Source organism: Convolutriloba macropyga, chromosome 5 (assembly GCF_964194025.1).
Source record: "Convolutriloba macropyga chromosome 5, txConMacr16.3, whole genome shotgun sequence".
In the NCBI taxonomy this organism is placed as follows: domain Eukaryota; kingdom Metazoa; phylum Xenacoelomorpha; order Acoela; family Convolutidae; genus Convolutriloba; species Convolutriloba macropyga.
Genome location: NC_134472.1, coordinates 39671118 through 39683800, shown reverse-complemented (window position 1 = coordinate 39683800; position 12683 = coordinate 39671118). Strand labels below are relative to the sequence as shown.

General features: G+C 39.0%; 1 protein-coding gene across 1 annotated transcript in view; it reads right to left on the bottom strand.

Annotated features, from left to right (window-relative positions):
* Positions 1-2035: 2035 nt before the first annotated feature.
* LOC142340366 (cilia- and flagella-associated protein 65-like) overlaps positions 2036-12683 on the bottom strand; it is a 113986-nt gene continuing 103338 nt past the window's right edge. Inside the window, exon 15 of the mRNA XM_075390941.1 lies at positions 2036-2831. Coding sequence (XP_075247056.1) covers positions 2684-2831 — 148 coding nt within the window. The 3' untranslated portion in view covers positions 2036-2683. The remainder of the gene's footprint in view (positions 2832-12683) is intronic.

Sequence of the window (12683 nt, the reverse complement as noted above, 5' to 3'; positions counted from 1 at the left end):
TGTAGAATACGGGGTTTTGACAGTAAACCGTCAATTTCGCTCTCAATCCAATAGCCAATTTGTGCGTCAAATCAGTAGCAAACTTTAATTTTTCAGTGTCAGGTAAAAAAAACTGGCTTCATCTTTACATGATAAAATGACTTCAACTTTAACTCCACTGCCATCTTGCTATTTTTTTAAAAATCTGTAACATGTAAATAAAACTAACAACTTGGTTAATATTACATGTTAGAAATTTATTTTCAAACATTATTATTTTAATTCATAACAAACTAAGGTTCAGTTTTTTCAAAATAGTTTAATAAAAAATATGTTTGAATCCTGCAACCCTTCTGTCTATTGGAACTCGTGCCCTTTAAGCATTTCCGCTGTAACTTTTTGTTTAAATTTGTTCTTCGACGTTTCTTTTCTAATTGTAATTGGAAGTGTGTTCCATTTTCGAATAAAGTTACGAACAATTGAAGCATTACTCCATTTTGACTTACATTTTGGTTGTAAGAAAAGGTTAAGGGTTCGTTTGTTTGCAATAATTGGCACGTTTTCTGAAAATCTGAAATGTTTAACGGAGCGATTTCTTGTTTGTTGGAGAATATTGAAAAACCTATTTAATGACACCCGTGTTATTTGGAGCTCTGCTGGAAGAATTTTAGTCTCCAGAAGTAGATCTCTGGCAGTATCGTATTTGGTTTTCATAAAGCAATTTTTATGCCCCAGTTTATCTGTTTGTTAATCCTGTCAATAGAGTAAGATGTTAATTTTTGAAAAAACATCGCACTAAAATCTAAATGAGACAAAACTAGTGATTTAAAAAGGTTTATTCTTGTTTTTAACGGTACCTGATAACGAACCAAATATAATGATCTGATTGCTGAAGCCATTTTACTGATAACTTTATTTAGTTGATTTTGGTATGTCAGTTCCCTATCAATTATTACACCTAAATATCTACATTTTTCAGATGCTTCCAATCGGTGTCCCCTGAAATCGCCAGTTTCAATGATGGGCAATTTTTCATTCCTGAACACCATTAACTCCGTTTTTCCTCATTCAAGGTTAACCTGTTTTGTTTCATATATTGATCTGTCGTGTTTAATGTATCTTCAGCTATTAGCTGCAAATTTGCTTCATTCTTTGCATGACATAGAATTGCTGTATCATTGGCAAACTTTGCTGTATCATCGGCAAACTTTGCTGTATCATCGGCAAACTACATCGAAATTTTCAGTTAAATCGTTAACACAAAATTGTTTTTAAACAGCTGGCATTAAAATGTTTGCTTCAGCTGTACAAATTAGGTGATTGTTTAAAGATTTTGCAAAGATTTATACTGTCGTGTATACAAAATTAACCGAATGGGACACTAGCTAAACCTGGGCTTATCTTGAATTGACCAGGCTTCAGAATTGACCACACTCTGCGCTAAATTGTTCACCCATGATCATCGTTTAATTTCTGTATTCAAGTCCTTCCTCTTTTGTTAACCAGGGTTGGTTTCGGATGTTATAATAAAAAGAATTTGAAAGAATGACAATGAAATTTTACAAAGGACTCTTTTCATGAGAACATATGTTTCTTTTCATAATCAGAGTACAAAAACGAAAAACCAGCCGAAGTGTATAAGTTGATCTATGGGACACAAGTGTTCTCAAACAGTGCAATTTATTTCAAAGATAAACGAAGCGCTTAATTTTGTAAATCTCGAAATATTAGTTTTAATTTCCTAAGAGGTTCAAAAGTTGCGTTAGTATTGCTCAATGGAACAGTAACGATTTATCCTTCACTAACTGAACTTAGGTAGTTTTTGTTTTTTTTCAATCTATGTCTTAAAATACACGCAACAACCATTTCTGCGCATAATGAAAGATGATGAGAACCAGTGACAACATATAGGTCAACCAGAACGATCTTTAGCACATCGTCTTGCAAGATTTACTTCTGGTCTAAGTCAGCCAACGCGTAATTTCTCAGAAACTCTCCAAGAAGTTAACTTAAGAAAATAACGGTGGAAAACTTGGATAAAATAATATTTTATTCAATGATTTTACAATTGATTCTATTTACAATTTACATTTAAAAATTCGCGAATGATACACCTTTATACAAATTCTGTCAAAAAATATTTTCTGACTTAAATGAATGCTGGCTACGATTGAAGATTCCACTCTGAAAATGGGAAAAATGAAAATTTTGCGTTGGATTCTTGCTGTATGCGTATTAATTGTAAATTGTAATGTAGATATTAGTCATAAGCGCTATCAACTACCATCAGAAACGACTATTTCACTCGAGGAAAAATGAAACAGACTGCTGTTATTTGATTCATTAGACTGTTGATCTATTGTACTGACGACCAGAGTTGTGATAAACAAGTTATTTGTCCAAGCTAATTAAAATTATAGTTGTTAATCATAATAAATTGTTATTCGAATATCAGTCGAAAAATTGATAAAAATAGACAATACACCCTTCATGTCAAATACTCGCACTTGTTCGTGTCAGCATTTATTGGCAGACTTCGCCGAACTACTTCCTATATTTCGCAGAAAATATTTTGTTTGCTTTGTTCGAAATTTTTTTGATAGTCAATAGAACAAATAAAGGCGTCAACGCTAACAGTTAATGTTTCTGGTAATGTTAGTCGTTATACAGCAGTGATTAAATCTGTGTTGGTTTTAAAATGGCATCACAGGAGACTGTCCTCCCTGTGAAGGCTCTCTGCCACTAGTCTGGGCTTCATGACAGGGTTAAATGTGTGTCCTACAGCTTCACTCATTATGTTAGATAGACAGTTCTCCAGGGCCTTCTCCGCGCAGAAGGATACCTCTGCGTCGCTACAACAAAACAATACAAAACAGCTTCATTAGGTACTAAATGCATTTCAGGCAAGTATATATTCTCCGGGACCAGACAATGGACCAAAAGGACAATAGATTGACAACACTTTAAGTGGGACACATTGAAATTTACAATTTCATTTATTGGCTGTAATTAAGCGTTGTTTGTGAGCTTAAATATAGATTGAGCGCATTTGGCCATACATCAGGTGTCAATTGACTTGATATGAAACTATCACAACCAAACGTCTCAAGACCGAGCATGTTATACGTTGTGTATGTGAATTTTTTCTATATCTGATTGTCTGGCCAATATACGATTTTCAATCTATTGTCTCAATATTTGCTTTCGAACTTTTTTTACTAGCATCATGTATTCGCATCTGTCTTCCACGATCCATGCTACCAAGTTGAAAAGGCAGAAATAGAAATAAAAAAAACATCTTAGTAAAAAAAATGCAAATTTTTTTTCTTCAAAACTCAAACATGTAAATTCGAATAACCACAAGGTTAGAGTTACATATTGCAACATAATAAATCAAACATACTATATTTTTCCTTTGAATAACTAAATATAATATTAAAAAAAACTAAGGTTCAGTTTCTAGTTTTCGTGAATTATTTTATAAAAATAATTTTTTTAAAGCCTTCAATTTTTTTTGTCCATTGGAACTCGTTCGTGTCTTTTTTGCATCTCTTCCTTTAATTCATCTTTTAATTTTTTCTCTGATTTTTCCTTCCTCAGAGCCCTAGGAAGTTCATTCCATCGAACGTTTCTTATAATTGAATTTTGACTCCATTTTGATTTACATTTTGTTGTGAGAGAAAAATGATATGTACAGTTAATTAATTTAATTTCAACGTCTCGATTATTCTGAATTACTTTTGGTCTTGTATGTTTGTTTGTTGGACAATATCGAAAATTCTAATTAATGAAGTTTTTGCTATTTGAAGTTCTGCGGGAAGTATTTTATTTTCAAGAAGTAGTTTATGAGCAGTCATATTTTGTTCAAAAAAGCAAACTTTTATGTCCCATGAAATTTGTTTGTTCATTCTGTCAATTGAGTAGGTCGGCAAACTTTGAAAAAAATAGCACTAAATTCTAAATGCGACAAAACAAGTGATCTAAAGAGATTTATTCGAGCCTTTAAAGATATTTGATTTTGTACCAAATTGATCTGAAAGCTAAAGCCATTTCACTGATCACATTATTAAGTTGTTTTTGGAATGTCAACTCTTTGTCAAGAATAACACCTAAATATTTGCATTCATCTTGGTTTCATGGTATGACTTTTAAATTCAATGCAATTGATAGTTGGTGACTTTTCATTTTTGAAAACCATTATTATTGTTTTCCCTTCATTTAGAGTTAACTTTTTTTGCTTCATATAATGTTGGCGCCACTTCAAATGAGCTAAAAAAACCATCAGATAGGAAGAAATAACTTTTGAAACTGAAAAAACTTAGAATTTGTCAAAACTCAAAAATGGTCAAAACTGAAAAATTTTACAAGTTGGGACCGAAAATTTGTCCACCCCCTCCGATTTTGGTAAGGCAAAACCCGAGCAACCCGAGGTTATGGCTGACGGTTAGGGTTACCTCTAAGCTACTCATGGACCCAACGAACGTTATTGCATCAGACCCGCAAGTGTGGCTAACAGCACTTATTTGGTGCAAAATTGGCATTTTTCGATATTTTGTTATTTATTGGTAAACTTCTTAAATTGTTTAGTTTATGATACTTTAGATAATCATTAAAGGTGAAATACCGTACATTCGAGGCATTAACAGCCACGTAATAACCATCCGTGCTTATGTGAACAAAAGTAAATATTGCAGTAATTTGACATTTACTATGTAAACAATGACCTAAATCATTTTCTTGATTAACCAATCAGAGACAAGTAGCGATGATGTTATAATTGACAAATATTTATTTGATTTAACCCAATTGTTTGATTAGTGAAACCGTATTGTATTTAGAACCATTAGAAACTGTTACCAAGAGCAGTTGGCTCTCAGATAGACTAAAATTTGATTCTTTAACAACTTTAGTCTTTTTTGCTAAGTTTTGCTAGATCTTAAGATCTTGCAAGTTCTAAGTTAGTTGAGCTTACTTAACAAGAAGTTAGCAACATTACTAACACTGGTTGAAGCCTTACAAACTTCAGCACGAGATTGAACATAGATTATCACTAAGGATTTTCTTAACTTCAATCAACAAAATTAAAGTTACAGTCCTTTAAATACGTCCGAGCGACTAATTATTTCTGCGAGATCGTTAGTCAATCGAACCCAGTGAAGAACCAGGCCGGCGTAAAACTCGAGAACCAGGCTGTGATATATCGGTTCCGCTGAGATTCTTGAGCAGCCGCAACATTTGGTCCGCCGACCCGGACAACAACAATAGCAGTTACACGAACAGCAACGAATCTTCGATTCAACCTGGTGGACCAAAACACATCCAGCAACGATGGCCAAAGAAGTCATAAGAGACACTGGTAGACAGACGATTGGAAGGCGAGTGGTCAACTCAAGACGTTAGAGAAAGAGCAAGCTGACCTACTCAAGTCCTTCTCCAGACACCTCAACGAGCTAGATGGCTATCTGACACAAAACAAAACAATGACGGCCGATGGTGCTTATCGATGTTTCTTCGAGACGTACGACAACTTGGAAGACAACCGACAACAGCAAAGGTTACTATTAAAACCAAAATATTTTGAAAACCTTGACAATGACACCAAGCGTATGTTAAAAGAGAAGAGGAAAGTTTTGCGATGGGTAGTTGACAAAGTACCAGATCTCCGAGACATTGAAGATTGTCACGCAGTAGTCGTCGACTACCGGAAAAATACATTGCGATGGTACAAATTATTGGACGATTCTGTTCCAATCGAGAACGAATTGTTAGAACTCGAAAAGAAATTGAAATCAGAAAATTTAAGCGACTCCGAAAAACAGATACTGTGTGATCAGGCGGAACGGTTTTTAGAAAAGCTAGATGAAATTTACGCAGAAGCTCATCGAATATTGAAGACAGAAAATTGTCCCCATGGGTTTGCGAATTTCAGTAATGTTAGGAGTCACTATCAAGACTTGATCAAACAGTACAGGCTCAGCAAGGATTGTGGAAACCAAACATCGTTAGTGACAACTACATCGGCTGGTGACAAAGACCCAAACGATGAAACTGTAATTGATACAGGAAATGGAGCAATAGAAAACGCTGAGGAGAAGGCCGAGGTCTCTTCCAAGCATTCTGCTACACATGGAAGCAGAAAACAACCCAGTATCGCCAACTCGCGATCATCGAGAAGTAGACAGATCGAAGAAATGGAGCTCGAAAACCTAAGAGCAAAGAAAGAAACAAAGGAACGACTGCGAGAGCGCCAGTTGGAGTTAGAGCAGGAGTGTGAAGAAATAGAACTTCGTCGCCAGCAAGAAGAGTTAAGTTTACAACAGCAACAACAACAACAACAACAACAACAACAACAACAACAACAACAACAACAACAACAACAACAACAACAACAAGAGTTACGTCTAAAGATGCAACAACAAGAAGATGAACTGCGTCTTCGACAGCATGCGCGAGCACTTGAAAACAAATGAAAGCAGAGGAAGAAGAAGAAGAAAGACGTATGAAACTTGAGCTGACCAAAGGAAGCTCAAGAGCATCTGGATCAGTGGCAGATGAGATAGAAAGTGTAGGATCAAAACGAAATCACGAACGAACAGCAGGGTGGGCAGAATCAGTGGCTCAACAGTCTGTCCATAGACGGCTACTATCTCCAAATGTTGTTATCGACCCTCCAGCGAATGTCACCAAGGACAGAGCTGACAAACGTTTCAGCACCTACCCGAAAACTACCCCACTGTTCCAACCGGATGAAAGACTTTTCTCAACGCAACTGACAGAACCAATCATTCTCAAGAAACCAGAAGTCCTTAAACCAATTAGAGTAACGGACCCACCAGCACCGCCGTTGACAAGAACGACGTTTCAGCAACAGGGAACGTCAGCAGTTCAAACTAGAAACAGGAGTCAGAGTCCCATCAACAACTCTCGAAACAGGTCTGCCGAGAGCAAAAACAGGAGCACAATGAGTCACACCACACCCCAAGTCATTTACCAACCAGTATTAAGCCGTGATGCCAGTGGCTTGCCAAAACTAAAACTGACTGAGTTTTCAGGAGACCCACTGGAGTGGCCAGAGTGGTCAGGTCTTTTTGATGTTGTTGTGCATCAAAAGCCAATCAGCGATACGGAAAAGATGCAATACCTGAAGACTAGCCTCACGGGTCAAGCAAAAGCAGCAATATCGGGAATGGGATTCAGCTCACAATCATACTATCATGCTTGGGATATACTCTGTGAGAAGTATGGCAGATCAGATTTCATAGTCAACGCTCAATTCAAGAAAATACATGATCATTCTCCAGTTCGGCATGACGATTCTACGAGCATCGTCAAACTCGCAAATGTGGTAACAAATGTAGTAAACACTTTGACTCAACTTGGATATACTTCCGACCTAGAATCAGCAGGAGGGCTAAGTTCAACAATTAGAAAACTTTCTCCGCAACTGAGAGAACAGTGGTTGCAGTACATGCAAGATCGGCGAATACTGAGAGGCAACCTGATTGTTTTCAAAGAGTGGCTTGCCTCCAAAGCTGCAATTCATGAGAACTTGTTAGAACAGACAAGCTCGTCGTTTGACAGAAACAAATTTCAAAGCCGTAATAAACCGAAGATGAGTACCTTTGCTTCAAACGCTGAAGAGTCGAGCAAACACAACAATTTCGAATGTCCCTTCAAAGACGGACAACACCCCATTTGGACATGTGAAAAATTCAAATCAATGAAAGTAAATGAACGACAAGAGCATGTCCAGAAGTTTCGACTGTGTTTTAATTGTTTGAAACCAGGTCACATGTCGAAGGACTGCAGAAGCAGGACATGCAGTGTACCCAGCTGTGGAAGGCGGCACAACAGAATTTTGCACAGCGAATTACCGAAGAAGGAACTACAAAAAAGAATGTCTCAGATGCTACAACGGCAGTAGCAACTAACATCACCCAAGGAGTACTCCCAGTTGTACGAATCAAGCTGACAAACAGAGACTTAAGCCTAAATGTACTAGCAATGTGTGATTCGGGACCCACAATCTCATTTTTGGACAAATCAGTGGTGTCAAAACTCCAACTCCAAGGCCGAAAAGCATCTCTATCAGTAGCAGGGATCCATGGATCACAGGACGTAAAGACTGAAATAGTGCCGATAGCTGTGTCAGCCCATGAGAAGTCTCGACCATTGACAACAGTGCAATTCTATGTGCACGAGAAATTGAAGTTGGATGACCAGATTGTGGAGCTGCAAGAGTTGAAAGACCGCTACCCACATTTGAGGAATTTTCCAGATCAGAGCTACAATCTAAACGATGTTCAAGTGATTCTTGGACAAGATTGTTACGACATTCATCACCCTTTTGAATTCAAGAAGTCAGAAGACAAAGCTGCACCATGGGCACTGAAATCAAAGATTGGCTGGGCCTTAAGTGGTCCGCTACCAGCGAAGCGGGCAGCAACTCTTGCCACAACAGCAACATCAATTGCAGATGACAAACTAGCAAACCAGTTGAGTAAGTGGTGGGATATCGAGTCCTACGCTTCAAACTGCGATGTCACCGGACATTCAAAGGAAGAGCAACGAGCAATCAAGACGTCGGAGCAAACAACGCGATTCAACGATGAAAGATATGAAGTAGGACTTCTGTGGCGAGAGGACGAAGTGAAGTTACCGAACAACTTCTACTCTGCAATGGGGCAACTCAAGTCCCTAGAGCGACGCCTAGAGAAAGACGAGACTCTACGAAAGCGCTATCAGGAATCCATTGACACGGATGTTAACGCTGGATACGTTCGGAAAGTAGATCAAGCTGAACTGAATGAAACCAGAGACAAACTGCAATGGTATTTACCACATCATCCTGTCATAAACCCGCATAAACCCGAAAAAGTCATAAGAGTATGCAACGCAGCATTAAAATATCAAGGTGTAGCCCTGAACGACAAACTTCTATCTGGACCAAACCTGCTGCAGAGTTTGATCGGAATCATATTTCGCTTACGAGAACACCAAATAGCTTTAGCCGACATAGAAGCAATGTTTCTTCAAGTAGCTGTCCCAAACGATGACAGCCGATGTTTACAATTCTTATGGAGAGAAGATCCAGAGCAGAGAATAGAATTCTATGAGTATAAACGACACGTTTTTGGGGCGAAAAGCTCGCCGACTTGTGCAAATTACGCTTTGCATCAAGTGGCGAAAGATAATGCAGTCAACAACGAAAGTGTTGTCAAAGCGGTTCAGCGAAACTTCTACATGGACGACTTCCTCAAGTCAGTCAGAACCCCTCAAGAAGCGATCAAAACCTACCAGAAAGTCAGAGAGATCCTTAACAAAGGTGGATTCAAATTGATGAAATGGATAACAAGTGACGATGAAGTCAAGTCACAGATCCCAGAGACAGACAGGTCAACGAAAGTTGTGAAAACGTTCGAAGCAGAACCACAATCATCATCAATCCTAGGACTCAACTGGAATGTTGACACAGATAGTCTCATAGTCTGTCGTGGAACTGAGCAAGAAGTTCCAGCAAAAATAACTCAGAGAATTGTCCTATCCTTTGTCTCAGCAGTGTTCGACCCACTTGGGATTTGCTCACCCTTTTCGATAAGAATGCTTTTCCTACTCAAAAGCATTTGGACAGCAATGGGACAAGCGTGGGACAAAGAGTTGTCAGCAGAACACTCAACACTGTTCAGTGATTGGTGCTCTGAGTTGAGAGAAATAAGGACGATGTCGATAAATCGACTTTATTTTGAAAACGGGTGCACAAACCTGAGACTTCACATCTTTACAGGTGCATCAGAGGAAGCAATGTGCATTGTAAAATATCTGCAAGATGAAGCAACCCTAAAATTGACATATGTAATAGGGAAATGCCGTGTGGCACCCATCAGACACATGACGATACCGAAGTTAGAACTTCAAGCCGCAGTCTACGGAGTTCGTCTCAGAAAGCAGATTCTAAACGAGCATGATGTCAGAATTGACAAAATCTATCATTGGACCGACTCATCAACAGTGCTATAGTGGCTAAAGGCAGCGCACAAGAAACAACAAGTGTTCGTTGCGAACAGAGCAGCGGAAATACTGGAAAACTCATCGACGGATCAATGGAGACATGTCAGAGGTGTCGAAAACCCTGCCGACATTGGAACCCGAGGAATTTCCATCGAAGGCCTCAAGGAGTCCGTATGGCTAAACGGGCGGCATGGCTCCAGGCAGATGAAGAAAAGTGGTCAAAGCCGTGGTGCCAAGAGCACGAACTCGAACCCGAGCAAGTTACGAGTACTGTAGCAGCAGAAACAAAACTAGACCAACTATTTGACTGGAGACGATACAGTACCTTCAACCGAATTAGAAACTTCATTGCCTACTGCATGAGGTTCAAGACAAAGCAGAAGGGTACCCTCAAAGCAGTAGAAATTCATCAAGCAGAGCAAATACTGTTTCGATTTGTTCAAAACGAAAGTTTCCCGAATGTTTCGAAGTCTATAGCCAACAGCAAAGAAATCTCCAAAACTTTAAACATCGCCAAATTGTCATCCTTCATAGAGGAAGATGGAATAATTAGAGTGAAAGGCCGACTGAAGCATTCAAACATTGATTACAATGCAAAACACCCAATATTGTTAACCGCGAAACATCCAGTTGTACAACTTCTGTTGCAGAAAGCGCATCGAGACAACCTACAAGAGGGCACAGAATACGTAAGAAACATGCTCCAATAAGAATACTGGATCATCGGGCTGAGAAATGCATTAAGAAAAATCAAGTCGAGATGCATCAAATGCAGACACAGGAACGCCAACCCAATTCACCCACCGATGGCGGATCTACCCCGAGAACGACTTGATGAACATGTGTTCCCATTCACTCATACCGGAGTCGACTACTTCGGACCTTTCGAATTCAAGTTCCTAAGACGTACCTTGAAGAGATGGTGCTGTCTCTTCACTTGCCTGACAACGAGAGCAGTACACATCGAAGTCGCACAATCATTGGACACCGAATCATGTCTAGCTGCAGTGACAAGATTCATTGCAAGACGTGGCTACCCGAACACCATCATCATTGACAACGGAACAAATTTTGTTGGAGCAGCCAATGAGCTGAAAGCATTCATGAACGAGTGGGACAAAGCAAAGATTGAGAGTGACTTAGCACAGAAAAAGATTGTTTGGAAATTCAATCCTCCCGGAGCTCCTCACTTTGGTGGAATCTGGGAAAGACTGGTTCAAAGTTGCAAGAAGGTCATGATTGCAATCTTGGACAACAGAAGCCTCACCGACGAGGTACTCAGGACATCAATGTGTCTTGTAGAGCAGACTCTCAACGCAAGACCCCTGACAGCAGTAAGCGACGACCCTGAAGATTTGACAGCACTCACACCAAATCATTTCTTGCTAGGACGAGAGAACGCCAGTGCACCATTCATGCCATCCAGTGAACGCTACCATGACCTGAAAAATCATTCAAAACGGCTCAAGCATATGCCGACATGATCTGGAAAAGATGGACTCGTGAATATCTTCCACAATGGAACCAGAGATCGAAGTGGTCAAAAGAACATGTGCGAAACCTGAAAGAAGGCGAATTAGTGTGGCTAGTAGATGACTCTGTGAAACGCTGTTAGTACAAACTTGGACGAATCATTGATATCTTCACTGGCAACGACGGAGTTGTGAGGTCAGCGAGAGTCAAAATGGCACAGGGAGAGGTAAACCGGCCAGTTGTGAAGTTAGCGCCAGTATTCTACGATGGTGTTTCCGAGATCGAAAACAGGGCCGGCGATGTTGGCGCCACTTCAAATGAGCTAAAAAAGCCATCAGATAGGAAGAAAAAACTTTTGAAACTGAAAAAACTTAGAATTTGTCAAAACTCAAAAATGGTCAAAACTGAAAATATTTACAAGTTGGGACCGAAAATTTGTCCACCCCCTCCGATTTTGGGAAGGCAAAACCCGAGCAACCAGAGGTTATGCCAGACGGTTAGGGTTACCTCTAAGCTACTCATGGACCCAACGAACGTTATTGCATCAGACCCACAAGTGTGGCTATTAGCACTTATTTGGTGCAAAATTGGCAATTTTCGATATTTTGTTATTTATTGGTAAACTTCTTAAATTCTTTATTTTGTGATACTTTAGATGATCATTAAAGGTGAAATACCGTACATTCGAGGCATTCACAGCCACGTAATAACCATCCGTGCTTATCTCAACAAAAGTAAATATTGCAGTAATTTGACATTTACTATGTAAACAATGACCTAAATCATTTTCTTGATTAACCAATAAGAGACAAGTAGCGTTGATGTTATAATTGACAAATATTTGATTATTTACATTAACCCAATTGTTTGATTAGTGAAACGGTATTGTATTTAAAACCATTAGAAACTGTTACCAAGAGCAGTTGGCTCTCAGATAGACTAAAATTTGATCCCTTAACAACTTTAGTCTTTTTTGCGAAGTTTTGCTAGATCTTAAGATCTTGCGAGTTCTAAGTTAGTTGAGCTTACTTAATGAGAAGTTAGCAACATTACTAACAATGGTTGAAGCCTTACAAACTTCAGCACGCGATTGAACATAGATTCAACTTCAATCAACAAAATTAAAGTTACAGTCCTTTAAATACGTCCAAGCGACTAATTATTTCTGCGAGATCGTTAGTCAATCGAACCCAGTGAAGAACCAGACCGGCGTAAAACTCGAG